A 27000-nucleotide genomic window follows, 5' to 3' on the forward strand; every position below is an offset into this window, starting at 1 on the left:
ATGTGACGCTATTTGATAAATCATACTTGTGGATGTCGGTAATGTCGAACTAGTAGTTGAGTTTAGTCCAAGACATGCACTTGGCTAGAAATTTGTATTTGAAATTAATGTTTGCTACTCAAATCTCTTTGCAAGGCTTACAGAGGGTTGCCAATGGGTTGCAAGGTTGCCAAGAGCAGTAGAAGCATAAAAACCCATCTTTGCTTGTTTCATACACATATTTCATGCACTCGGAATAGTTGAACGGGATTGTTAGTGGATTCTAGGGTTGCTAGGAGCAACAAAAGCAAAAAACCTCACCACAATGTGTGAAATAGGTCCACAAGCTGTGGTGGGGTTTTTCGCTTTTGCTACTTCTACAACCCTGCAACCCACCTGCAACCCTATTTGACTATTTTGGGTGCAAGAATAGCTATGATTGAGGTGAAAGATAATTGCTTATATGTAACATTACACTGATTATTTTGAGCACAGTACGATAAGAATCAAGAACATGCGATCGATGTAGTGATTATTGTGGTTGCGTATGACAAGCATCGAGAACATGCAACCAGTGTAAGAAAAAACACATAATTATTGAATTTGGAGTGAGTATTTTAACTTGCAATATGATTGGGTAGCTTTTGAAAAAAGGAAATCCCTTTTCTGTGAAAAATTAAAAAAAGTCATTTTTTGGGGCAAAAATAAATCTGACTCGTTGATATAACTCTTTTTGGGGAGGGTGGGTCCCATCTTGGAGGATGAAAAGAGGTAGTTACCGGGGTGACAAGTAGAGGAGTCCTCTTATTTATAGGTGGGGCCCACCACAAAAAGTAGCTTTGAGACTAGGAATGTAGGGGGACCCAAGGACAAAAAAGCATGCAATGATGACTACGGAAGAGGGACTGATCCAAGATCAAGGATTCCTAATCAATTTCTTATGATGCTCTTTTTGAGTCCAGATTTTCCCTAATGGAAGTTGTAATTATGCGAGGCTGCCTATGTATTGAGTTTATATCACTGCTGTTCTTAGATGAGTGGATGCTCATCTTAGAATTGCTAGCTTGTGTAGGTGTGAGGATTCCTGATGAGCTTCTGGACGTTGTGTATAGTGTTGAGATTGTTGTAGAAGAGGATTTTTCCCTTTGAATGTTTTTTTTTTTTGGGTTGTTATATTGTAAATGGGTTGTCTTGCTCCTTCCTACTCTTCCTGGTAACAAACAATGATGGAAAAGAAGCCTTGTAATGTTCGACTTTAGTGCCTTGTAAAGAAATTTGAGTTTATATAGTGTTTCCGGCTTGGTTTTTTGTGCCTAAACTTCTCTTTATAGAGGTGTGCAGCTATAGGGGCATAAGTTTCTTGTCTCTACTACTCCTAATGCTGTCTCTCTTGGTAGAGTGTCTACTTGCCCTTTTGTGTGTTGGAGAATGCAAGTCATGCACTCTTGATGGTGGGCCACTTAAGTGGTATAAGGCCGTCATCCACGTAGATCTTCTCCACTCGTAAGAGCCTGGCGGTGGAGGAATCCTTGTTGTGCTACTATAACTTGGAACTTGAAGATGAGTGTCTAGTCTCATGATTTATCTTTCCCCACCCTCCAAGCATCTAGGAAAGGGACCCTCTAGGGTCTCCATCGTCATTTTGGTGCAAAGTGCCTTGCAATCCTTGTGTGCTTCCATCTTCTCCATCCAAACCACCATGCCTACATGTGGGGCCTAACTCTTCCTCTTCTCCTCCTCTATGACTTCATTGATAGTTGTAGCCTTGCTCTCTGGTTGTGCAGGTCTTCTTGGAACCATCTTTGTCCAAATGGGTGTACTGCAGTTGGTAGATTGAATACATGGTGGCTAGAAGCTCTTGAAATTCAGTTCCCACACTAGTAAGGTCATCAAGTATGGTTTGCAGGTTTATAAAATGATGATGTAACACTAAGGTACCCCATGGATTATGGAAAAAAAGAGAGATGTTTGCTTGCTGGATGACCTCTTGTAAATCTGAATATTCTTGAATTCAGCATTAAAACTTGGTTACATATTTCATAAATTTGTTTTGAAATTTCCTCACTTTGGTTTTGCAGTGCGTTTTACATTTTTTGTAATGAAGATCCTCTATGGATGAAACTTTGCTTGCAAAATCATAAGGGTTTGATCAAATTCTTGGGTACTTGGAAGAGTACTGCCTTAGAAGGGTAAGCATTATTTCACATTTCTGCATTTAGACTTGTCACTGTATACTTTCTTTGGACTGGACCACTTGCTGAGTTGGTTTGAAATGTTAATACACACAATTTATTGCAGTATTTTGGAGACATGTTTTTGGAGGCCAATTCTTGTGCCTACATTGGTCATTGGCTTACAGGAATTGTGTTCAGAAGGAGGGATGATTCAGAGAAAATCCTCAGATTATTATTTCTTGGGTGGGTTTTTGTGAAGTTGTCAGCCAGAAAACTTCATTTTGGGATGGCATGTTGCACCTAGCAAAGGAAAGTGGAATAGAAAGAAATGAGGCTGATGCCACACCCATCTCAAGAAGCCACATTTTTAAATTTGATTTTGATAGGGGAGGTATCCAAGTGATGCTATAGGAAGATGATTATTAAGCTTAAGAAGTTGCAAAAGGCTGAACTGAGTCTTTCTGTGTGTGCTTGCAACAATTTGTGTGATGAAGATATTCTAGTCTTCATGTTAGGCATTGAGTTCCTATTTAGAAATATTGGTAGGCTTCAACACGTGGTGTGAAATGGAAACAATTCCTCTTGCACCTCATCTAGAGAAGAGTGCGCGAAAGTCATTGAGCCAGCAAAATACATCCTTCACCTTGTGACTACTAGACAAGGTAATGTCTTAAAAAGACTCTATAGCATTTTGATTATGGTGGCCAGCATGCCCCTAGAACATGGATAGACACAAAACTACTTGTAAGGCTCAAGAGCTATTATTTCAGATGTTGTGTAAGTTTCAAGTATTGAGATGTTTGTTTTGTTCATGCATTTGTGGAGAGTGTGAGGATCAAAAAGCAAAGAAACCATAGAGCCCTACAGCCAATTCACTCTGCACAACTGATCTAATTGAGAGTAAAAATAATTCGAAGGAACTTGGATTCGCCAAACACCAAAATCAAAGGGCAAGAACAAAGTCCATATACACAAACCCTAGTACAATAGGGCCACAGCTGAAAACTAAACTAAAAAATATATATGCCTACACTACTAGATCTATGGAGATTATCTCTAAGAAACACCAAAACCAAAGGAAAACTATCATGAGAATGCAAAATTTATTGCTTTGCTTAGCATTTGATTAAAAGTTAATTAAATGTGCTAATGTGACTTGTACATGTGAGGTGCAAGTTAATTATTTCACAGTGTGAAACCCAATTAATACCAAAGGAAAATATTATAATAATTTATACTTGACAGGTACTAGATGGTACCCAGTGTCAGATTTTGGCCTAGACTAATTCATTGACTACTAATGTCAATGGTGATATTAGAGATTACACATTAATTGATTAACTAATGCTAGTCTAAGGGCTAATAACTGCTTAGGGATACTTGCAAAACAAATTGGCTAGTGAAAATTTTGAAAATTAATTTAATAAGCTGGATAATGCTGAAAAATGGGATTAGAAGGCTGTCACTTGGCAAAACTTGCCCATGTAAGTGGGAAAAACGTTTTTGGGAGCTAGTAGAAGTTTAATCCAGCCATTGCGAGAGAAAATGACGTTGTTAAGAGTAAGAAGATGCTACTGATGTGATTTGTAGCTACCAGGGATCAATCCTGTAGTTGGCGATAACAATTTGGAGCCTTTTAGGTACAAATGATATCAACCCAAGGTTCTTTTGGTACAGAGGATAACATAGAAGAGGGGACGCAGCTTTACTGGTGGTTCTAAGCTGTAGATGACAACTTCTATGAATATTTAAGTAGGATAGTAGCTCTCAACAACATTCTCTCTTATCCTATAGCCATCTCTCAAGTTATCTCACCAAAATTCAGCCATGTGAGTCATCAAAGATGGAGATATTGAAAAATCTCTGCTATAAATCCTAATTTATATTAGAAATTAGGATTTGACAGCCACCTCAAGATACGTACTCAAAATCGAGAGCCTAGGACTTGAATTTTGAGAGTTGAAATTGAAGAATTTTAGGGAGATTCAAAAGCCTAGCTTGCCCATATTAGATTGGGGTTTAACGAAAGAGTAATCCACGAGCAAACCAAGAGGTAAATTGGTTTGGGACTTGTTGGTTAAGTTTGACAGCAAGAGTCATCGGAGATGGAGATATTGGAAAATCTCTACTATAAACCTTGATTTATATTGGAAATTAGGATTTGATAGCCACCTCAAGATGCGTACTCAAAATTGAGGGCCTAGGACTTGAATTTCGACAGCTGAAATTAAAGAATTTTGGGAAGATTCAAAAGCCCAGCTAGCTCATATTAGATTTGGGGCTTAATTAAAGAGTAATCCACGAGCAAACCAAGGGGCAAATTGGTTTGGGGCTTGCTAGTCAATTTTGATAGCAAGAGGCACTTGGATTAGTAGAGGCGATTAGAGAATCTCAATTGTACTCCATACATTTGCAATACGAGCTAAAGGTTTTAGGACCAATAGGTCGTCCATTGTCCAAGATTAAGATGGTAAAGTGTGCATTTTTAATTAATGTTAAATTAGGTAGTATACCACCCTATCCGAGAAGGAAGATTGATTCATGGTTTCATGACTGGGATACTATCAAATCCCTTGACTTGGTGGGCCGAGACACCTAATTGAAGGACAAAAGCTTTGCTTTAGCATTGAAATTGTATTCAACTGAGCATTATAGTAAGAATGTCTTTAAATAGTGAGATGGGATCAAGCAGGGACGATGCCTCTCAATCTAAAAACTCACAAAGTGTTGGGAAAAATGCAATGCATGATCTTGGACAAGGCACATAGCATGGGCAACAAGTTGATAATGTTGGTTTAGACTAAAATATGGGTCCTTCTAAGTCTCTTGAAGTTGATGACTAGCAAGAGAAAGAGGAATTTGATGACCGGTTTAAAGATCAACTAAGAAGAACAACTAAAATGTTTGTGCAGTTGGGAAATGGCCCTTAGTTTATGTGCTTTTTGAACCCTCTAAAGGAGGGTAGTAAAGTTAAGAAGAGGAAATTGTCTTCAAGAGATTTGGGACAACAAGATGCACTGAAGGAAGAGCCAATACAACAGTAGGGTGCTTCAAATGTGGGTAGTGAGTATAAACAAATGATGCAAGTGGGACAATTGATACCTATGCAAGGCCAACTTGGAAGTGCCAATCCAATGCTTTTTGGAAAGTAGGGCATGCATGCAATGATAGGGCAACCATGGTACTTTGGTGGTGGCACCAGTTATCATGCTATGATGGATCAAGGATTGCATACAGGGATGAATGGCACAACTCCTTATGGTATGTAGCAACCAATGTATGGTGTGCAAGGCCCAATGTATCCGAGTATGGTTGGTGATATGCATAAGTCTATGTATAGCAATGTTGGCATGGAGCACAAAGTGGTAAGTTTGGCAATGCATATATGCAACCCAATGTATTTGGGACTCATGGTATTAACGTCAATTGTGCTTGTGTGAAATTCTAGTAGCAGAAAGGAAGCATGGTGTGGCCTAACGCACAAATCCTTTGATATAACTCATTGTAGAGGACAATCAACCCTAAGCTCTTCCTAAGATGAGAATATCTCGATTCCGCTAAGGGGGAGAGGATGTAAGTTCCCCATGTCTCTTGCTCTTGTGTATGAGGGCAATGGATGATGCTAATGATGAAGGGTAGCACTAGATGATGGAGGAGAGTCACAAATGTTGGAGTGTGCTGAATCTGTAAAAGAAGAATGATGACCAGCCATTGGAGATGGGCTATAAATAGCCATAAATGTGAAAATTGGCCGATTGCTGCCAAAGCATGCCATAATGCTGGCCGAGTATAGAAGACATCATACTTTGGAGATGGGAGATGAGTGATTAGAATCATCATTGTATCTTTTGATGAAATCTACTTGCCAAGGGATGCAAGGTTATCTTTCAACTTCTCCATCTTGTTGATGTGCTTTTTCATGGAAGGAGAATCATCAATAGAAAGCTTCAAGAGTTTTTTCTTTGTGGCAACGAGTGGGCAAAGGACTTTAACTGGAAGAGAGAAGATAACTTTGCCTATAGCTTTGTTGTGGTCCGAAGTTTGCACATATGCACAAGGACAGAATCGTGTAAACTCAAAGAGAAAGGATTGAGTCCTAGAAGTTGACCTGATCCAAAAGAGGAGCTTGGTCCATTGTAGAACCAATGTGGGGATCCTCCATTGGATGGGGGATTGGGGTAGTACCAAATGCCCATAAATCAAAGGTATCAAGTATGCACTCCACTTTGTAGGACCAATGGGAGTAATTCGAGTCATCAAGGCAATCTTTGGGCAAGGGTGGAAGAACATGCCCTTGTACATATGGTGCCATGTGGGGCCCTCTCAGTAGGAGCCCTCTTAGAAGCATATAGGTAAGGAGGGGCGAATGAGGCCGCTCTGATCTTCATGACACTCTTTGTGACATTTTGATTGTTGGACTGCTTGTTTGAAGAAGAATGGATTGACTCCTTGTTGGAGTCATCAAATACATCGAATTGGTAGTCCACAACTCTTCAAAGAAACTTGCAAACACACAATTAACTACTGCATTTTGGTCTTAGGCTGCCTGAATGGAGGAGAAATCAGCTACAACCTACAAAAGGAAGTTGTAGATGCCCTGGACACTTTGCAGAAGGCATGATCAATGCAGGAAAACTGTGTTCTTCGCCATAAATCTGCACCAAACAGCAAGTAGAGTGTGGTCTTGTCTTCGTGGGACCTTGGAGTCCTCTCTTTTGGTGATGACAACATGTGAGAGTGCACAATTGGAAGAAGAACATGAATATGGAGAACGAACGGAAGAGAAAGACTGCAATGAAAGAAGAGAATGGAAGAAGTAAATCTGCATTGAACTCCCAAAAGAATGCTGGATATGATGTGGACTGATCAGTCCTTGCACGCAGTCCAAAGCATTAGTGAGAGAACCGGATCAGGTTGATGGCAAAAGGTAGCACCGGATAATAGAGGAGAGTCGCAAATGTTGGAGTGTGTTGAATCTGCAAAAAAAGAATGATGATCAACCACTAGACAGGGCTATAAACAACCAATAAAACTGGAAACTGGCCAACTGCTGCTAGAGCATGCAGGAAATGCTGGGCAACCTGCCATCTGCAATACAATCATGCAGAAAATGCTGATTGCAATCATACTGCTGGTTGCCCTCAACTTGTTAGTGCGAAACCAGCTTCCAATCACTGAGAAGGAAACATAGTGAGGTGGATAACTGGATCAACTAGTGTGAATGCACTAAAGGTTACAGAAAAAGAAACATATGAAGAGTGATCAAGAGTACAAGGATCATCCGCCACCAAAGGATATCAAATTTAAAGCATGGCGAAATGCTTCAAATTTTTAACGAGGAAGAGCTTTGGTGAAGATGTTTGCCACATTATTGGTGGTAGGTCAATAGACAAGGGTGATATCACCTGCATGGAGCCTCTCTCTGACAAAGTGATAATGTATCTCAATGTGTTTCATTCTTGCATGAAACACTAGGTTCCGTGCCACTACAATGGCACTCTGACTGTCAGTGAACAAAGTAGGCTCTGTAACAGATACATCCAGATCAGCTAGCAAGTGTCTAATCCATACACACTCAACTGTGGTAGTGGAAGTTGCCTTGTATTCAGCTTCACATGACGATGTGGCAATAGTGGACTGTTTCTTGCTAAGCCAAGATATGCAAAGACGAGCCAAGAAAGAAATAGTTGCCACTAGTGGAGTGAGGTGAATCATAATCACCAGCCCTATCAGAATCACTGTAAGCATGCAACTGCAGTGGTCGTCCCTTGGCATAGAGCAATCCACGAGATCTAGTACCCTGCAAGTAACGAAAGACATACTTAATAGCTTGCCAATGTGACATGCGTGGCTGATGCATATATCTGCTCAGGGTTGAAACTACAAATTGTATGTCCGGCCTAGTGTTGCATAGGTAAAAAAGACATCCAACTGGTGGAGCATATGTGTGTATATCAAACAAATCATTGTCATCATGTAATGACAACTTTAGTCCAGGTTCCATTGGTGTACAGACTGACTTGCAATCCTGTGTAGATCAGCCGACTTCACCACATTTGGTCATGGAAGGTCTTGAGCGGCAGGCTTTGGATGCACTGACAACTGTGTCTTTGAAATAGGACATGTGGTCTTGGATGGATCCTTCACAATTTGGATATACTTATTATTCTCTTCAGTATCCGAACACCTGGGCCAAACTTGATAGGATCTACTTTTGTCAGAGTGATCTTGCTCGTTTGCCTCTACGTTTCAACCAATCTTTTCTACTGCAAAATCAGTTCTTGGAATATATTGAGCAATTGATCGCTTCTTTTAGCTCAAGGATCCTATCTAGAGGGATGGAAGCATGGGTTGTTTTTAGGGACAATGCATGTGCGTTGTCCTATTAGTATGGTATTCAGCATGCTTCTTCTTTTCGAGCTGAATTGCAGCATTTGCAAACTTTGTTGTCTCACTTGTTGTTTTTGTGTTAGTCAGGGGATATCACTGATGACTTGCTCACATGCATTGAATGGTTGAAATGTAGAGTTCAATCTCTTCAGGAGGAATATGCTAAAATACAAATTGATGGCCAGAGCGGAAGCTTTGCATGATAATAATTGTCAATCTTATCATTTTTTTGCTCATTTACGCTAGAAATACGCTTGGGAAAATATTGTGCGTTTGTTGGATGAGTAAGGTGTTATGGTGATTGATCCTGCTTCCATCATCCAAATGTGTATTGATTATTATAAATCTTTGTTGGGTCCAGAGGAGATTCTTTATGATGCTGTTCACTCTGCTCGTCGATACATTTGCGATTTGGTTAGTAATCAGGTTAAGCTTGAATGGGTTGATTTGATGGAGACTGATATCTTAGAGATTGAAGTGGAGGATGTGTTGTCCCATTTACCATGAAGGAAAAGCCCGGCTGGGATGGGCTTCCTAATGAGCTATTTTCAGCCCATGTTGAGTAGCTTAAGGACCCATTAACTCACCTATTTCAGCAAGTTTGGACTTTAGGTAGAATGCCTTCAAACTCGAAGATTGTTGTGATTCGGTTACTGCCTAAGGTTCCTTCTCCGACCTCTTTGAATCAATGGACACCAATTTCTGTTATGGGTTCTTTGTATAAAATCTTCTCTAAAATCATTGCCAATGGACTGGAAAAAGTATTGTGAGAAGAAGGCAAGATTGAATCTTAGCACAAAAGTTAGTAGACAGTGTGAGAGTGAAGCACTACACCCAATGCAATAGATTGAAAGAGTGTAAGCTGAAAGTACAAGGTACAACCCTTAAACCTTAGGGTTGTAGGGGGTGTTCACACACGAACACGATAAGTGCCTGTAAGTGTGTATCGTAAGCACATACGAAATAATACCATAAGTCTGGGGGAAAAAACCTCTCCTACCAAGAGTAAAAAGTGCTGTAGTGTCCTACGATCACCGACACTCCTATGTGAGCGTAGGCGTCAGTGAAGCGTGAGTGAAATATCCAACAAACCCCCTTGGAGTGAAGGGTGATCAAGAGTATAAGGATCATTTGCCACCAAAGGAGATCAAATTTAAAGCATTGCGAAATGCTTCAAATTTGTCACGAGGAAGAGCTTTGATGAAGATGTCTGCCACATTATTGGTGGTAGGACAATAGACAAGGCTGATATCACCTGCATGTAGCCTCTCTTTGACAAAGTGATAATGTGTCTCAATGTGTTTCGTGCGTGCATGAAACATTGGGTTCTGTGCCATTGCAATGACACTCTGACTGTCAATGAACAAAGGAGTAGGCTCCGTAACAGATACATCCAGATCAGCTAGCAAGCGTCTAATCCATATACACTCAACTGTGGTAGTGAAAGTTGCCTTGTATTCAACTTCACATGACGATGTGGCAATAGTGGATTGTTTTTTGCTAAGCCAAGATATGCAAGACGAGCCAAGAAAGAAACGATTGCCACTAGTGGAGTGCCGTGAATCATAATCACCAGCCCAATCAGAATCATTGTAAGTATGTAACGATAGTGGTCCCCCCTTGGCATAAAGCAATCCAAGAGCTTTAGTACCTTGCAAGTAACGGAAAACACGCTTAACAGCTTGCCAATGTGACGTGCGTGGATGATGCATATATCTACTCAGGGCTGAAACTGCAAACTGTATGTCCGGCCTAGTATTGCATAGGTAAATAAGACATCCAACTGGTGGAGTATATGTGTGTATATCAAACAAATCATTGTCATGATGTAATGAGAGCTTTAGTCCGGGTTCCATTGGCGTACAGATTGGCTTGCAATCTTGTAAGTTAAACTTCTCAAGAAGTTTACCAATGTATCTTGACTGTGATAAACCAATATCTCTAGTGTCATGTATGAATTGAATGCCCAAGTAATAATGCAAAGACCCAAGTCTGACATGTCAAAAGTTTACTGCAAATTTTGTTTAAATGCTGAAATCTAATCAGCATGTGTCCCTGTAAGCAAGAGCTCATCAACATATAGACAAATGATCAGCATGGATCCCTCCTTTTTACATACATAAAGGGTAGGCTCAGATGAGCTGTTTATGAACCCTTGGCTAAGCAAGAAAGCATCTATCTTTGCATACCAAGCTCTAGAAGCTTGTTTCAAACCATATAAAGCTTTTTTCAGCTTGCAAACTAAGTGTTTTGATTCCTCAACTGCAAAACCAATGGGCTTCTGTACATATACTTCCTCATGAAGTTCCCCATGTAAAAATGCAGTTTTAATATCCAATTGATGCAAAGTCCATCCATAATGAGCAGTCAAAGCAACCATAGACCTGATGGTCGTCACGTGGGAAGTAGGAGCAAATGTCTCCTCATAGTCCATGCCTTTCTTCTGTGCATAGCCTGTAGCTACAAGCCTTGCCTTGTTTTTGTCAATGGATCCATCTGTATTCCATTTTAACTTGTAGACCCATTTTGTTCCAATGGCTTTCTTGCCAAATGGCAAAGACACCGAATCCCATGTTTGATTCTTAGTGATAGAATCCAATTCAGCTTGCATTGCTGCCATCCAATGCACACTCTGTTGTGCATCCTCAAAACATTCAGGCTCCTCATCATCAAGGGTGCTTGCTGCCATAACGAACTCCATGGTATGTGCAGTATGATGCATACAAGCTTGCCTTCTAGTACGACCAACAAATGGCTAATTTTTTGCATTTTCCAAAGGAGCAGCTGGCTGAACATTGAGTTCACTTGCTGAAACTCCACCTGAATCGCCAAATGTAATGGGCAGCGGCCCTTTAAATACATCTCAGGCAGCCTGATATGTGTATAAACCAGCCAGAGACAATTCGCACACAATCCAAGGTGCAATCGGTGTTCATCAACACTATATTAGCGAAATCCCCAAAATTTCTTGCCCTTGATTTGTTTAAAACAGTCTATCAATGATTGTAACTGCAGTACATGTGCCAATGTCCTCAAAAAACATAAAAGCCCCGAAATTTTTGATGAATGTGCCCAGAAATTTGCATCTAATGCGTCCTAGATACATATCCAGAAGTCTGTGCGTACTTGCGTAGAAACCCTCTCTTCCAGAAATTTATTTTGGAATAAAAAAGGTAATTAAAAAAAACCTTAGTAATGATGGGTTGTCGCTGACCATAGGCGGGTGTTAGGGGAGTGGTCAACGTGGCTGACCTAAGGACAGTCCGGCTGGACATCGTAGGCGACGCTGCAGGTGGACTTGACTTAGGAGATTTGGCGTTGCAGCTGGCAGAGCTGCTGACGGGCGACGCAGCTGGTGTGATATGGTGCAGTTGACGGGCCAGACAGGTGGCAAGCGGTGTGCCAGGGACTGCCGGAGGGAACAGGCGGGCGTGGCGGCGCTGGCGACTGTTAATGGGTGTTACATCTGGCAAGTGGCGCAGAGGACGTGACTAATGAGCGGTACAGGGGCTGTGTTTGACTGGTGGTGTTGGAGGACATTTGCCATAGACGAGCTGCAGAGGCGGACATCATTGGACTGAGTGGGGAGCTCCCACAGACTGAGCAGAGCTAAGCTGAATGGAACCTGGGCTTTAGCTGAACAAAGCCAATGCTGCCCTAATACCAAATGTGAGAAAATGGCAGGATCGAAGCTCAACACAGAAATCGGTAGATAGTGTGAGAGTGAAGCATGATACCCAATGCAATAGACTGAAAGAGTGTAAGTTGAAAGTTCAAGGTACAATCCTTAAATCTTAGGGTTGTAGGGGGTGTTCACACCCAAACACGATAAGTGCCCGTAAGTGTGTCGTAAGCACATACTAAATAATACTATAAGTCTGGGGGAAAAAACCTCTCCTATAGAGAGTAAAAGGTGGCCTAGTGTCCTACTGATCATCGACACTCCTATGTGAGCGTAGGCATAAGTGAGGCATGAGTAAAATACCCAACAAGTATTTCGGCACTTGGTTCATCCACGTCAATATGGTTTCATTAAGGGACAAAATATAATGTATAACATTTTGAATGTTCAACTGGGGATTGATTATACCAAAGCCTCATGGCAGCATGTTGTTATGCCTCAGCTTGATCTTGAAAAGGCATTTGATCATGTCAGCTGGTTCTTCTTGCGGCAACTAATGTCCACCATGGGATTTGGTTTCCACATGACTTCTCTTGTTGATACCATTAGTCAGGGTGCTGCGGCTTGTATTGCACTTAATGGAGGGATCACATATGGAATTGCCTTGTCTCAGTCTCTTTGGCAAGGTTGTCCTCTTAGTCCTTTGCTATTCACCTTGGTCACTCACCCGATGCTCTCATTGTTGGATAAGTTGGCTGATCAAGGCGAGATTGTTGGTTTGTCTCTTCCTAGTGGTGTTCAACTTTTGGGTCAATCTTTGGCTTATGATTCCTTTATGTTTCTTAAGACTGATCGCACTAATGTTAATCGGGCAATGGTTATGTGGAATGTCTTTGCTTTAGCATCAGGACTTCATATTAATGCTCAGAAGTCTACACGGATTTCTTGTACAGAGAGTGATTTGCAAGTTTTGGTTGGCAAGGAGTTGTGATTTCTAAAGGAGAACAAAGGAGATATTACCCGACACTTGGGTTATTCTATTGGTGTGGATGTACCCCCTCGTGCCTTGCTTGATTGGATGTCATCCCGTATACGTGATCAGTTCATGTACTGGAAATCTCAAGACTGGCATCTTCATGTGAGACTTAAATTGCTCAATGCATCATGATCAGTATGGTCTCGTTTTTTTTGCCACTACTTCCTTGGACTAAGAAGTCTCTTTTGGAACTGGTTTAACCTATTCTCTTCACGTTGTGGAAAAAGAAAGAGAATCGTTTGGTCGAAGTGTAGATTTCATGGCAGCATGTGACTACTCCTAAAAGGATGGGGGGAGCAGCTTTATTGGATGTTATTTGCATATGGTTGCTTTCAGACTCCCACTTTTGCAAGCACTATGTGTAAAGAGTCATCCCTGGTCAAATATTGCAAATTTTCATAGAAAAGACTGGCATCTCTTATAGTAGCACGATTATTCAAGTTTTTGGTGGCATGTGCATTACTCCACAAGGCCTATTAAGGTCTCCGAGTTTTTTCTCCTTTTTCATTTGATTGCATCCTGGTAGGAGATGTTATGTTTTGCGGTTTGGCGCCCTCTTGATCTTCATAAGGAGAAGAATTCGCCGCAAGGAGAAGTGCTGGCTACCTCCAGGTTGTTGGATTGTCCTGATAGAGATTTGCTGCGAGAGAAGTTTAATCAGATGGCTTGTTTGGGGCTGCAGACAGTTCATGATGTTGTCATTCTTGGGTAACCCCGACTTTATTCTTTTCGGCGTATTTGTCAGCACGTTCGGGTGCCTTGTGGCTATCTTGACATTTGTTCGTTCATATAGGACAAGCTTTTGGGGTTCTCTCCTTTGTCTACTTTACAGCCATCGTCTCCTTGGCAAGATTGGATGTTTGTGCTTCCTGATGATTTTGAGAAAGGGTCAGCTAATCAAATCTATCATCAAATGGTTGAGGTAAAGAGATGGATCATTGGAAAGGCTAATAAATTATGGCATATTCAGGATAGCAAAAAGAAGAGGTAGGAAAGATTTCTCCAACTCTAGAAGTCTAAGGTTCCTTATTATCAGGGTGAAGTGTTCATGTGGAGGTTGTTTATTGGGGGTCTTCCAACTGGGTATGTGTTGTGTGGTCGCAAGATCTCCTGTGGTCGTTGTGTATTTTGCACTACATGTGATGAGACATTGCTTCATCTCTTTGTCTCTTGCCTTGTTGCTTCACAGATTTGGAGCTTTGTTTCCCGTGTGGGGTTCTAAGTGACTTAGCAGCGAGTATCAGCCCATTCGTGGATTATTGGAAGGATGACTTCTATGTCTGCTTTGCAATCACATTATTCGTGCCTCTTCCATTTCCTTAGATGGACAGCTCCGTGGCATATTTGGTGTACTTGGAATGTCTTTATTTTTGATTTGTCCTCGGGCACCCATGGTCATGTGGTCCATGTTTGTGGTTTACTGTTATGGTGGATCTCCTCTATGGTTTCAGCTGTTCTGGTTTGTGACATTGCTGCTCTCTGGATGGATATTGTTCCCTCAACACCAGCTGTCCTTTTTGTGTGATATTTATGTGTTAGAGTCTTGGTGATTTGTGTTTGCTCTATTTTTCTTAGCGGACCTGATGGTCTGATGTAAATATTGCTACTTAAATCAATTATGTTCACACAAAAAAAGGAGAGAGAGAGTTGCTGCTGCAATTTTCCAGCCCTTGGTGATCAGCCCAGCCATTGAAGCCTGTCAGAGAGATGCCACTAGCTAATTAGAAGGTCATTGGAGGTAGGTGATAGCCCCTGTTGGCTGTCTATTGGCATGTGATAGCAAGTTTGGGACCCACAAGGGGAGGTGACTGCATGTGGGGCTCCTATTGATGGTGGGTTACAATCAATCAGATATTCACAATAGGAAATTTCAGCCAATTTGGCAATGAAACTGTGAAATTTTTGCTCTCCAGCCTCTTCTCTATTCTCTTAACCAATTCATAGCTTTCCTTGAGATCTTAGTCAAATTCAGTGCCAAGAGGGTGCAATTGAAGAATTTCTATTGCTAAACCCTAATTTACTGAAGGAATCAGGGTTTGACAGCCACCTTAGGAAATGTGCTCAGATTTGAAGGCCAGCTTAGGACTTAAAGTTTAGCAACCGAAATCGGAGAAGTTTCATGAAATTGAAGAGTCCTAGCTAACAATTATTTGGGTCTGAATTTGTCACCCAAGGAGCACGGTGAAGGCCAATTACCTAAGGAAACCAAGGGGAAAATTGGTTTGATGGCTTGTTGGTCATTCCTGACACCAAGAGGCAATTGGAAAGTGAAGGAGAGGAAGGTGCACTACGTTTGGGACCAACATGCTGTCCATTGTCCAAGATTAAGTGGTAAATTTGCATTTTCAATTTATGTGAAATTTATTATTGCTGTAATTAGTGCAAAATTAGGTCATTACCACCCCTCCCCAAATGGGCGGCTGGTTTCACAAGCCTTTGTTGAGCTTGTGAAGATGTATAGAGTCAACCTTTAATCATGTTGAGTATCTCACCTTTGAGTCTATTGGTAGGATATGTTGTGTTTCACCTTTCCCACACCTTCCTAGTTCGTTTGCACTTTCCATTGCAGGAAATTGTTGTAAGGGACTAGACATGGCTTGGAAACATGTTAGGCATTTGATAACGACCAAGGGTATGGGTTTGTACTTTGGCCTGTGTAACAAGGCACCAGCTTTGTACTAGTGTGTGAGTTAGTAATACATTACTTTTGTTCGAGATTTATTCATCCCTGGACTGGCGTTCCAAGCTGCAGTTATAAAGCTAGTTCTCTTGAGCATAGTTATGCATTTCCTATCTATTTGGCCATTTTTCAGCAGTCACCACGAGCAGGCACCTTACTGTGGGCAGGTTGGACAGATTATGGGCAGGTGGCAGTGCCGCGTGACATCTCTAATCAAATCACAATTTTTTGAATATTATATTTCGCCAGCCTGCAGTCTTGGCATCTGGTTGGTCAGTTTTAGCTGGTTGACCTGGTCATTTTGATGGCTATTTTCAGCTATTTATGTCCAGCCCTAGTCAATCCACAAATCACTTGTGTTTTTTAGGTGTTTAGAGAGATCGGCTCGAGGAGCTACTTCGACAGCCCATTTGTATATCTACCTTTTTCATTTCAGCAGTTATTTACTGCAGATTTCTGTGTTCTATTGTCTCTTTTCTCCCTCCCTCTTCTCATATTCATTGTCTTTCAGTCTTGTCCGTATGCTTCTGCATTCACTGCATTGTGACATGGTATCAGAGCACTATTGAAGGGCTGATTGATCATGGGCATTGATCATGGGTAGACCTGAATGGGAGGTTTCTTTGTGACAAAAGTTTGGATTTTCAGCATTCAGAGCATAGTTCATTTGTACTACGTACGGACTAGTTCGTTCCGTACGGTTCCTATTGTATTGTACGGTACATATTTGTACCATTTCGTACCAAAAAACAGGCTATTTTTTGCCTCTGAAGACTAGACCATGCAATATCTTCCAACTCCTAAACCTTATGTTTATTATCATAATTCCAAGTCTCTCTCACACACACACACACTCTCTCTCTCTCTCTCTCCCAACTTCCAGGATGAGTATACAATTCCAAGAGCATCCCTCAACCCCCCTCCTCTCTCTCTCTCTCACACACATACACACACACACACACACAAAAGAATGAAGAGCCTGTTTGTCCATCCACCCTAAACTTTGCTTTGTTCTTTGAAGTTTGATGTATTACATATACACTCCCATCTGTAACTCAAGTGACATTGCTATTTTAGCTCTAAACATGTGTTCTATTATCTATAATCCAAAATAACCAAGTTTTTGTTTTTTTTTCGTACTAATATTGTACCGTACCTTATAAAATCATAAGGTATAAATTAGTAACGTATTTTATCGTACCGTACCGTATTGTACCTTTCGTACCTAACAACCTTGATTTGGAGGTTGAGGCAAATAGGTGAAGTGCGGGGAAGGAGCGAAGTTGCTGTCTTTTGTAGGTTTTTGCAGTTGGTGAAGGAGAAAAGGCTGTGTTCATGACTTTTAGAAAAGATTTTGAGTTCTCATCACCTTTGGTGGTTGAAACTAGTTAGGGACAAGTGGAGGAAGCCCTAATAGTGCCTATGTGCAGAATCAAAGAGGGCTGCCGTTGTTTTTATATAGGTTATTTTGTTGACAATGTCTATCGAGATCAATGCGGAGTTTCAGGCTATTATGAATCTTAAGGTCTCCTTGTTATTAGCTCTTCCTTCAGATTAGAAGCTTGATGGGGAGAATTACTACATCTCACGGATAATGATGCTTGCCATCCTGGAGTCCTATGATTTGGCAGAGCTCGTGACCTAGGCCATAGATTGTCCTACAACTTGGGATGCCTCCAAGCTTTCTGTTGATGAAAAAGCCGAGTTGATGAAGATACAGACATATTGGCATAAATTAAATGCTCTCATCCACTTTTTCCTCTTGCACTCTAGGTGTTATTGCTTACGTTGAGCACTTGACCTTGGCTCGGGAGATATGGTTGGAGTTGGAATAAATGTACAATTGGATGATTGTTATGAAGTGGGGGAGATTTCAATGCGGATTTTGAGTCCCAACAAGTTGTTTTCTATATGGAAGTATGTCAAGAAGCTTCTATCATTGCAGATGTTAGTCCGAAACGTAGAGAAAGTGATTACCTTGGAGAACATGGCGATAACTTTTTTTTAATAGTTAGCATCCCGATTTAGTGCATTTTATTCCATCTTGATTGCTTTAGGGTGGACCCTTAAGTGGAAAGAGTTGGTTCTAATGGTCTTGGACCAACATAAATAATTCAAAGGTTAGAACACTCTCAAGTTGGAGGCGTTGATAGGTCACTCTTCCCAATAGAGGGGGAAATAACAACAATAAGAAGAAGAAGGACAAGATGTCCAAGCAAGATAGGAGTCTACCACTCACATCTATTGTCACAGGGACGTGAAAATTTAATATACTTTAATCTTGTCGATAACATTTGATTAAGTTATTAGTCAAATGTGCAAGATTGTTTAGCATATGTGATGCTCAGGACCCTGAGGATGTAGCGGGTGCCAAAGACAAAAGTTGCAATAAGTTTATCTGACAGGTACTAGGTGGTACCTGGTGTCAGATTTGGACCTAGACCAATTTATTAGCTACTAATGTTTGTGGTGACATTAGAGACTAGGCATTAATTAATTTTTTAATGCCAGTCCAAGGGTCAATAACTGCTCAGGGATACTTGGAAGACCAATTGACCTAGCCAATTTAATTATTGGTTGGTGAAATTGATTTTTTGAGCACTAGAATAATTATTAAATTAAATTTAAGAATATTCTGAAGTTTAATTTAAAAAGATGGATAATGGTGGAAAATGGGACTAAAGGCTACCACTTGGCAAAACTTGCCCATACAAGTGGGAAAACCGTTTTTAGGGGTTGGTGGAAGTCTATTTTAGCTGTTGTTAGAGAGAGAAGGAGGCTGTTAAAGAGCAAGAAGAGGCTGTTGATGTGATTTGCAGCCACCACAGATCAGTTTTACAGCATGTGATGACAGTTTGGAGCCCTCTAGGAGTAGGTGACAACAGGCCAAGGTTCTTCTAGTGCAAATGACATCATAGAGCAGGGGGTAGCAGTTTTTCTGGTGGTCTTAAGCTATAGGTGACAACTTCCATGACTATTTGAGTAGGACAGTAGTAGCTTTTCAGCGTTTCTCGCGATGAAACTTTGAAATTTCTTTCTCATTCTCCAACCATCTTTCACATTATCTCAGTATTTTCTAGTATTCTGAGCTATTGGTGAAAGAGATTTTAGTCAATCTTTGCTGTAAACCCTAATTTACAATAAAAATTAGGGTTTCGGTAGCTACCTTGAGATGCATGCTTAGAATTGAGAGCCTAGGACTTGAATTCCAACAGCTGAAATTGAAGAATTTCAGGGAGATTGAAGAGGCCAGCCAATCAATATTAGATTTGAGGCTAAATTTGTCTTTTAAACTCCAAGCAAGCCAAGGGGAAATTGGTTTGGAGGCTTACTGGTTAGTTTTGATAGTAAGAGGTAGTTGGATTAGCGGAGGAGGTATAGTATCTCGGAAAGGCATTTTCGGATTACTGAAACGGAATGGCCGTTTCGGCGTTCTGCATGAAAACCAGAAGTGGGTTATCTAGGCGAAAAACAAGCTTCGTTTCGCATTTTTTCCTGGTCTTTGGCATGTTTGTCTCTTGCACTCAGACTCTCTACCTCCTACAGTTTCTCTAGCCTTTCTTCCTTCCTCTGTCCCTCCCTTCATCCCTTCCCCTCCTGGCCTCCTCCTCCTTACTTCTTTCCTTCTTCTTCTTCTTCTTCTTCATCCCTCCTTCCAAGTTTTTCTCCTTTCAAGTTGCTTCTTTCCTTCTTCTTCTTTATTCTTCTTCCAAGTTTCATCCTGCTCCTCCTCCTCCTTTTTTTTAAATCTTCTTTTAAGTTCCTATTACGTATTTTCTTTCCAAAGTTCAATTTTTCATTACCTAATCATGGCGTTAGGCTCACTCTAGCCTTCCTTCCTCCCTCTGTCCCTCCCTCCATCCCTTCCCCTCCTGGGCTCCTCCTCCTTACTTCTTTCCTTCTTCTTCTTCTTCTTCATCCCTCCTTTCAAGTTTTTCTCCTTTCAAGTTGCTTCTTTCCTTCTTCTTTATTCTTCTTCCAAGTTCCATCCTGCTCCTCCTCCTCCTTTTTTTTCAATCTTCTTTTAAGTTCGTATTACGTATTCTCTTTCCAAAGTTCAATTTTTCATTACCTAATCATGGCGCTAGGCTCATTTTGGAGGCACGTCTCTTCAATCAAGGGATATGAGGGCTCTGGTAGATCAAAGAAGTGGTGCAACTATTGTGGATTGAAGAAATCGGGGAGTGTAACATGTGTGAAAGACCAATTGGTACTCGTTTTCAACAAAGACATTGGGCCTTGCTCAAACGTGCTGGCAAAAGTAATGGTAAGTTTCCATCTTTGGTGTTGGAAGCGTATGGGTATTGAGCTAGAAGATGATGAATCCTCTCATGCAACACCATATCGGGCTAATGAAGCACAAGTGGGGTAAGGAGAGGCTAGTGGACCTAGTGGTGCTAGCCAAATTGGAGGTGCTAGTGGCCCATAAAAAAGAAGTGCATCCATATTCGTATTGGGTCTAAGTGTAAAAAGAACCCCATTTCCATCTTCTAGTGGTGGTGGGCAAAAGAACTTGCATGGTGCAAGTGTCCATATAGAACTTCAAAGGCAAGTAATTATGAAGGCAACTAGGAAACTCATATGCTTATTCATTTGGTGTGGTATCCCTTTCAATGTGGCCACTATATATCAATGGAAGAAGACAATCAAGGCAGCGAGTTGCATAGGGTGTGAGTGGGAAGGCCCATCCGTGGATGCATTACGCACACGAGAGCTTTGAAAGAAAAAAGCATCCATAGAGGCTTAATTGGAGCCCTTGAAGGAGACATGGCCGAAAAATAATTGAATAATTATATGCGATGGATGGTCGGATATGCATTGCAAGAATGTTTACAATGTTTTGGTTTCTTTATATAAAGGCCGCTTATTCATTAAGGCCATTGATGCCTCTATCTCAGGTCTTACCATCAAAGGAGCTTTCGTTTAGAAGCACATGCGACAGGTCATTATGGACGTAGGAGTCCAAAATATGGTGCATGCGATGATAGATAATGGAAGCAATCGTGTGTCTATGGGATGTATGCTTGAGCAGAAGTTTCCTAGCATAGTATGGACTCCATGTGCATTCCATTGCCTTGACTTGCTGATTGAAAATGTTGGGCAAATATCTTGGGTGAATGAGATTTTTAAGATGGCAACGAGTATGGTAAGATTTGAGAATCACAAGCACGTTTCAAGACAATAAGCATACTTGAGCTATTGAAGCCCTCTGCCATTAGATTTGCTTATATGTTTATTGTATTAGAGAGGTTGATACGAGTCCGTCCAAATTTGATACGGACCATTGCATGCCAAGAATGACTCACATAGAGTGAGAGAGTGTCCAAGGCTCTTGCTTTTAGGCACAATAGTTTAAATGAGAGTTTGTGGGTTGAGGTAGAGACATCGGTGTGTATTGGAAAGGCCTTGCTTTGTAACAACTTTTTGTCCCAAGATAGATAAGTTATTGTTTAACTTTTATATATCTAATTATTTAGTGTTAACGACTCATTGATGATTGATCATTCTTTTAACTTCTAAGTTTTTAACTTATTTTATGTATGATCCATAATCTTTTGCTCTCAAGAGTTGATGAGATTCATGCAGTGTGGAATGTATGATACGATTGGTTCCATAAACTAATCCATGCTCATATACATATCTTGTATCCCCTTTGGCGCAGTGAGGAGCAATACACTAGCAAGGAGTTAGAGAAGGGCTTCATGGAGTATATGAGATACCTTATAGGGGATGAGATAGATATGATGAGGAGAGTAGAGGATGATTTGCTAGTATTTCACAATTATTCTCTTCATTTTGGCCGACCGATAGCTAGGCTTCGAGAGACATAGCTTTGGCTTGTCTCTTGCTGGAAGAAATATGACAATTGTGCTCCTACTTTGATAGGTGACTGGTGACTTTTATATTTTAAATCTTGATAATCTAATGCATTATACAACTTACATAACAGGTTCTATAATCTATTGCCCACTTAAATATTGATTTTGCATCTTGCTTATTAGCAATTGCTAATTACCTAATCTCAATCTTTTAAATTTAAATAGAAATGAATTGCTATTCATGTCTTCTCGCAAGATTGTAGTTCAAAGCCTGCTGAGAGGAACTAGAGTACATGGGCCCTCTACCACACTAAAAAGAGAAACAAGCTCACAATTGCCCAGCTGGAGGGTTTAGTATTTTGCCATTGCAATCTCCGGCTTTTTAAGAGGACCGCTTTGTCCCTTAATCTTTTACAGGTAAATTAATAATGATTAGTATTATTTACAATTAACTTTTTAACCTTGATACTTGACACTTGACACTTGACAGTGCTTAGAACTTGGAAGTTGGTTTGTAAATTGTGATATGTATGAACATTGAATACGTTGAATCTTATCTCATATCTTTGTCTCGTTTACCTTTACAGGTGAATGTTGAGAAGATTGATATAGAGAAGGTGGTGATATCTCGGAGATACTATAGGAGGAGCGAGATATTTGCTCCATGCTCTATAAGGAGCTATTGGTACCGGTGCATGAGACTTGTGCACAAAGGAGAGCTAGTGCACTAAAGCGGGGGCCACACATGGTTGTGCATCATAGACAGAGTTTCAGCTAGAGTTTGAGATTGAGGCTGAGATTGCTTCATAATATTCTTGATCAGGGTTCTGGGAGTTGGATGAGGAGATGGTGTACATAATCTCAGAGTTCGAATGAGTCATGACTCATGATACACAGGAGTTAGTTTAAGATTGCAGATTGCAATTGCTAGTTATTCATACATGTTGATACTTATTACTTAGTAGTTATTAGAGTCTAGAGACTAGCACCCAGTGCTCAGTGCTAACTGGACTTTGGAGTTTTGACAGATTATTCACATGATATGGTTACATGTATCATTGTATCTTGATTTCACTTATTATGCATCTTGTTCCATTGTTCTTGATGTCTGTCTCCACTATTCTTGATGTTAGTCTTCACTGCTCTTTGGATCATAGATGATTCATGAGTCATAAATTATAATTCATTTTGTTACCTTAAGTTTTGAAAACTGAGTCTTAATTGTGTTAAGCTGTCTTTAGTTTTAACCATTGAGTTTTAAGTCCTGAATCTTCACTCATGAGTTTTGACATGTGTAATGAATCATGATTTCAATCATGACATGAAGACTCAAAGTTTTTTATGAAATTTGGGTGCATGTTATTGTAGGCATTGATATATTTCCATATCCACATAATGCCGTATTTATTTTAGTGCACAATCCGAATTGTCGTTTCCGCGTTTTCAAAATTTGGCTAAAGCTCGGAAACACTGGTTTTTCCTGTTTCTATTTCCCTTGTTTCTGAAACTCCCCATACTATGGGAGGAGGTCAGAGAATCTTAGTTGTACTCTATCCATCTGCGATAAAAGTAAAAGAAATACCATAAGTGGCGCCAATTTTGGGGTCAACACACTACTCAATGTCCAAGATTGTATGGTAAAGTGTGCAATTCAGTTTTGTGAATTTGTTAGTTGCTCTAATTAAGTGCTTAAATAGGTTATTTACCACCCTATTTGGGAAGAAAGGCTGGTTTCATCCATGGCAAGATGGGTTGTTGGAAGAGGCCTCAATAAGGACAATAATGACAACAAGAAGGAGAAGACTATAAAGGACTCAGGAGTGGTGGCTGCTCCTTCATCGACTACCTTTTTCCATTTGGAGGTGATTGAGTATGTTTCTCTGACGGCCATTGATGCAACAATGTTGGCTCCATAGTCTCATGAGTAGATTGAGGATAGTGGTGCTTCTTGCCACATGATTCGTTCTTCAGATGGTATTCTCCGTATGCGTTTGATGCATGGGTTCTCATAGGTGATAAATCTTTGGTCTCGATCAAAGGCACACGTGATATGCAATTGATTCTAGATGGGCAAGGTGGTACCCATACATCAGAGGTTCTTTTATATGTCGGGTTTAGGGTATCATCTACTTTCAGTGAGCAAGATTTTTGCTCTTGGCCTTACAATTGAGTTTGATAAGGACTCCTTTTGAGTTCTTGATGGAGTGTTTTGGCAGATACTTTGTGCAGGTCATAAGGAGAATGGAAACTACAAGATGCAATCTTCATTTTCCTTTTCTTCTCTTCTTCTTTCTTCTCAAACTCAGACCGAGCCATGGCATGCTCGGTTTGGTCACCTCAACTACGGGTACCTTTGGAAGGTAGCTCATGGTCAGCTTGGCATAGAGATGCTATTCTCGAAAAGGCTTTAGGATAGGCTAAGGAGCCCTTGGAGCTTGTTTCGATGGACTTATGTGGACCGACGAGGACTGAATCCCTTAAGGGAAGTTTGTATTTTATGCTAATTGTTGATGAGTTGAGCAAGATGTTGTAGGCATATTTCTTCAAGCTAGAGTTCAATGTCTTGTTTGTAGGAACTAGCACACTCCACGGAGCTTGTTTGTACTAACCATTGTTCGATGTCTTGTGCCATGTAGGATAGAGAGCCCATCTCTCTGAAGGACACTTTACAGCTGCAACATTGGAAGAAAGCTATGGAGTAGGAGTTGGATGCGATTGAGTGGAATGGCACTTGGGATCTTATGCCTCGGCTCACTCATAGGAAGTTGATTGGAGTCAAATGGGTCTTTAAGACCAAGTACCATAGTGATGGTATTTGGATGAGCACAAGGCACGGCTTGTTGCATAGGGCTCCACACAATGGCTAGGGGTGGATTTCCATGGCACCTTCACACCTATAGCTTGGATGGCCACCATTAGGGCTGTTCTTGCCTTAGCCGGCCATAGGAGATGACCGGTTTATGCACACTCTCGTAGTCTCCACCGAAGAGCCTCTCTCGAGGATTGGGATAGAGATCATCCATACTCTCTACGAGAGATGGGAGAGGCTGTAAGGTGGTTTTGAGAGAATGAGGACTTGGGATTCCAGCACCTTCTTTTGCCTAGCCCCTAGTATGGTCCAGCATTACAGCCCACTAGATTGGTTGTTTAAACAACCATTATATTCAGGGTGTACTCAGCTGCTCTTTATACGGATCTTTGTATCTTGTATTTTACCTCAAGGGGCATAAAAGCGCTCTTTCTTTTCTCTGTAAAAAATAATATAACATTTCTGTCATGGAAAGAAAAAGTACATGGATGGTGACAACTATGGCTTGCATATCTTTAACTTAGTGGATTGATGAATTTTTTTTCCATTGTGGTTCTATTCCAAACACATGCCTTGTGTTGGACTTAGATCTGCCGTATCGGTCCTAGGCATTTGTAAACATGTGGACTGTCTAAGCAGTAGGTACACTTATCCTTTGACAATGATTACTAGCTTAAAACACTCTGAAAATGTTTCAATAAGTAACGTGAACATCCTGCATTCTAGCTAATTCCAGTCCTAAGCAGTAGGTACACTTATCCTTTGACAGGGATTACTAGCTTAAAACACTCTGAAAATGTTTCAATAAGTAAGGTGAACGTCCTGCATTCTAGCTAATTCCAGTCCTAAGCTCCATTTGTCACATGGTTTTTAGAAGCAAAGGGTGATCAACCTTTACTATATTTCTCATAACATGAATGTCCATTAGGTCTACTGCTTTACATTTCTCACTTGATCTTATATTCTTGATAAATATTTTCTAACGCTTGCCAAAGGCTTATGAGGTGTTCAATTGCATTTGTTTCTCCTCAGATTACTGAACATTGAGAAATGCAGCAGCAAAAGATCTTCAAACATCAGTCTTCACTTTGATGGCAAGTCAACTATCTGATACGACACATTGTTGTGGCAACTCTGGGTTGTTCTTCTTCTACTCTTGTTTTCTTGGTGGATTTCACCTCTAAAGCTGCTCTGCAAATGGTGACTGCAGGTTTTACTTCACTTTTCCTCTACAAGCGCTGGTATCGCTGTAATGTTGATTTAACATCTTTTGGCTTGGGGACTGAGATGATAGAAAGAAGACATGGGCTGTCTGTAGAGGAGTTTACTGTTACATATGATGGCAAAAAGCCGGTTAGTGCTCTGTTGTGGTTTTGAAGATCCTGTAAGTGCTACAACACTCTTAAATGAAAAGTTGCTTTGACTCTGATTGACCCTGTAAACTGTGTACTCTGAAATCCTTACAGGTTCTTCTAGTCAGCTTGGCTGATAGATGGCCTGCTACTTACAGATGGAGCATTGACAGTCTAGTGAAGGATTATGGAGATTGTTCTTTTAAAGTTGCCCAAAATGGTGATAAGAAAGTGCTCATGCGCTTTGAAGACTATGCTCAGTATATGATGTCACAACATGATGAGGATCCTCTTTACATTTTTGATCCAAAGGCAGGTACAAGGGATATCTCAAAGATAATGACATTTTGGTACCTCTTTTAATGTACTTTTTGTTACGGGAAAGGGATTCCGTAGTAGCTAGTTAGGTTAAAAATAGAGGCATACATTGCTACAGGCACTTGGAGAACCTGAAGCATTGTTCATGGTCTTGTAAGGCTGTGGAAATGGTCTACAGGGGGGGAGCTTGTAGGATCCTCCATCAAAATGAGTCGAGACTACATGTATCACATGGGGGGTTTTTCGCTCACATTTAGTTAAGGACATCATAGATCTTCATTGTGAGGTTGGTTTTTGTGCAGTTGTGGGCTTGGAGGCTCTGCCCTGCCGATAGGTACAGGAGATGATTGGTAGTCTCACAGGGTGGCACATTTTGAGGGCCTGATTTTAGCTGATATTCAATAGAGAGAGCCTTTTGGTATATGCCACTTTGGCAGAGCTCTAGTTGTCCATTCACTCCCTCAAAAGCCCTTGGGAGCAGCTTCAATGGGACTCTCAGTATCAATGGGAGCTACTGCAAACTTGGGGTTTCCATAGCTTGTTTTTCACTTTATAGGATGACAAACCCCTGTACTGATACACTCCTTCACAATGGCTTCTCTCTCCCTCATCTCTCTTGGATTGCTTTGGTGTTAGTTTTATACATGCCCCTGTGTGAACACACCTTAGATGTCTAAGTGTGTGTCTCAAAGGTGTGGACACCTTTTACACCTCCCAACATTCAATAAGGGCTAAAGTTTTAGGGGAAACCGTAGGGATATATAATGAGGCCCTGACCATTTTACTTACAACAACATCTATCACATCAATCTATTCAGCTT

The 27000-nt window shown here is 40.8% G+C and overlaps 1 protein-coding gene across 4 annotated transcripts in view; it reads left to right on the forward strand.

Annotated features, from left to right (window-relative positions):
• Nucleotides 1–27000, forward strand: part of LOC148041432 (putative glycosyltransferase) — a 154899-nt gene that overhangs the window by 38796 nt on the left and 89103 nt on the right. For 3 of the 4 annotated variants that reach the window (XM_087679373.1, XM_087679382.1, XM_087679390.1), the window contains exons 2-5: nt 2058–2168; nt 25542–25603; nt 25720–25862; nt 25976–26173. In XM_087679373.1, the coding sequence (XP_087535499.1) occupies nt 2058–2168; nt 25542–25603; nt 25720–25862; nt 25976–26173 (514 nt within the window). Of the gene's footprint in view, nt 1–1671; nt 1860–2057; nt 2169–25541; nt 25604–25719; nt 25863–25975; nt 26174–27000 lie in introns of those variants that run through there. The other variant, XM_087679371.1, reaches the window with a different exon arrangement.

The sequence above is a fragment of the Lygodium microphyllum genome, chromosome 1 (genome assembly GCF_053477565.2).
Source record: "Lygodium microphyllum isolate KBCC chromosome 1, Lygodium_microphyllum_v1.1.10, whole genome shotgun sequence".
Lineage (NCBI taxonomy): Eukaryota > Viridiplantae > Streptophyta > Polypodiopsida > Schizaeales > Lygodiaceae > Lygodium > Lygodium microphyllum.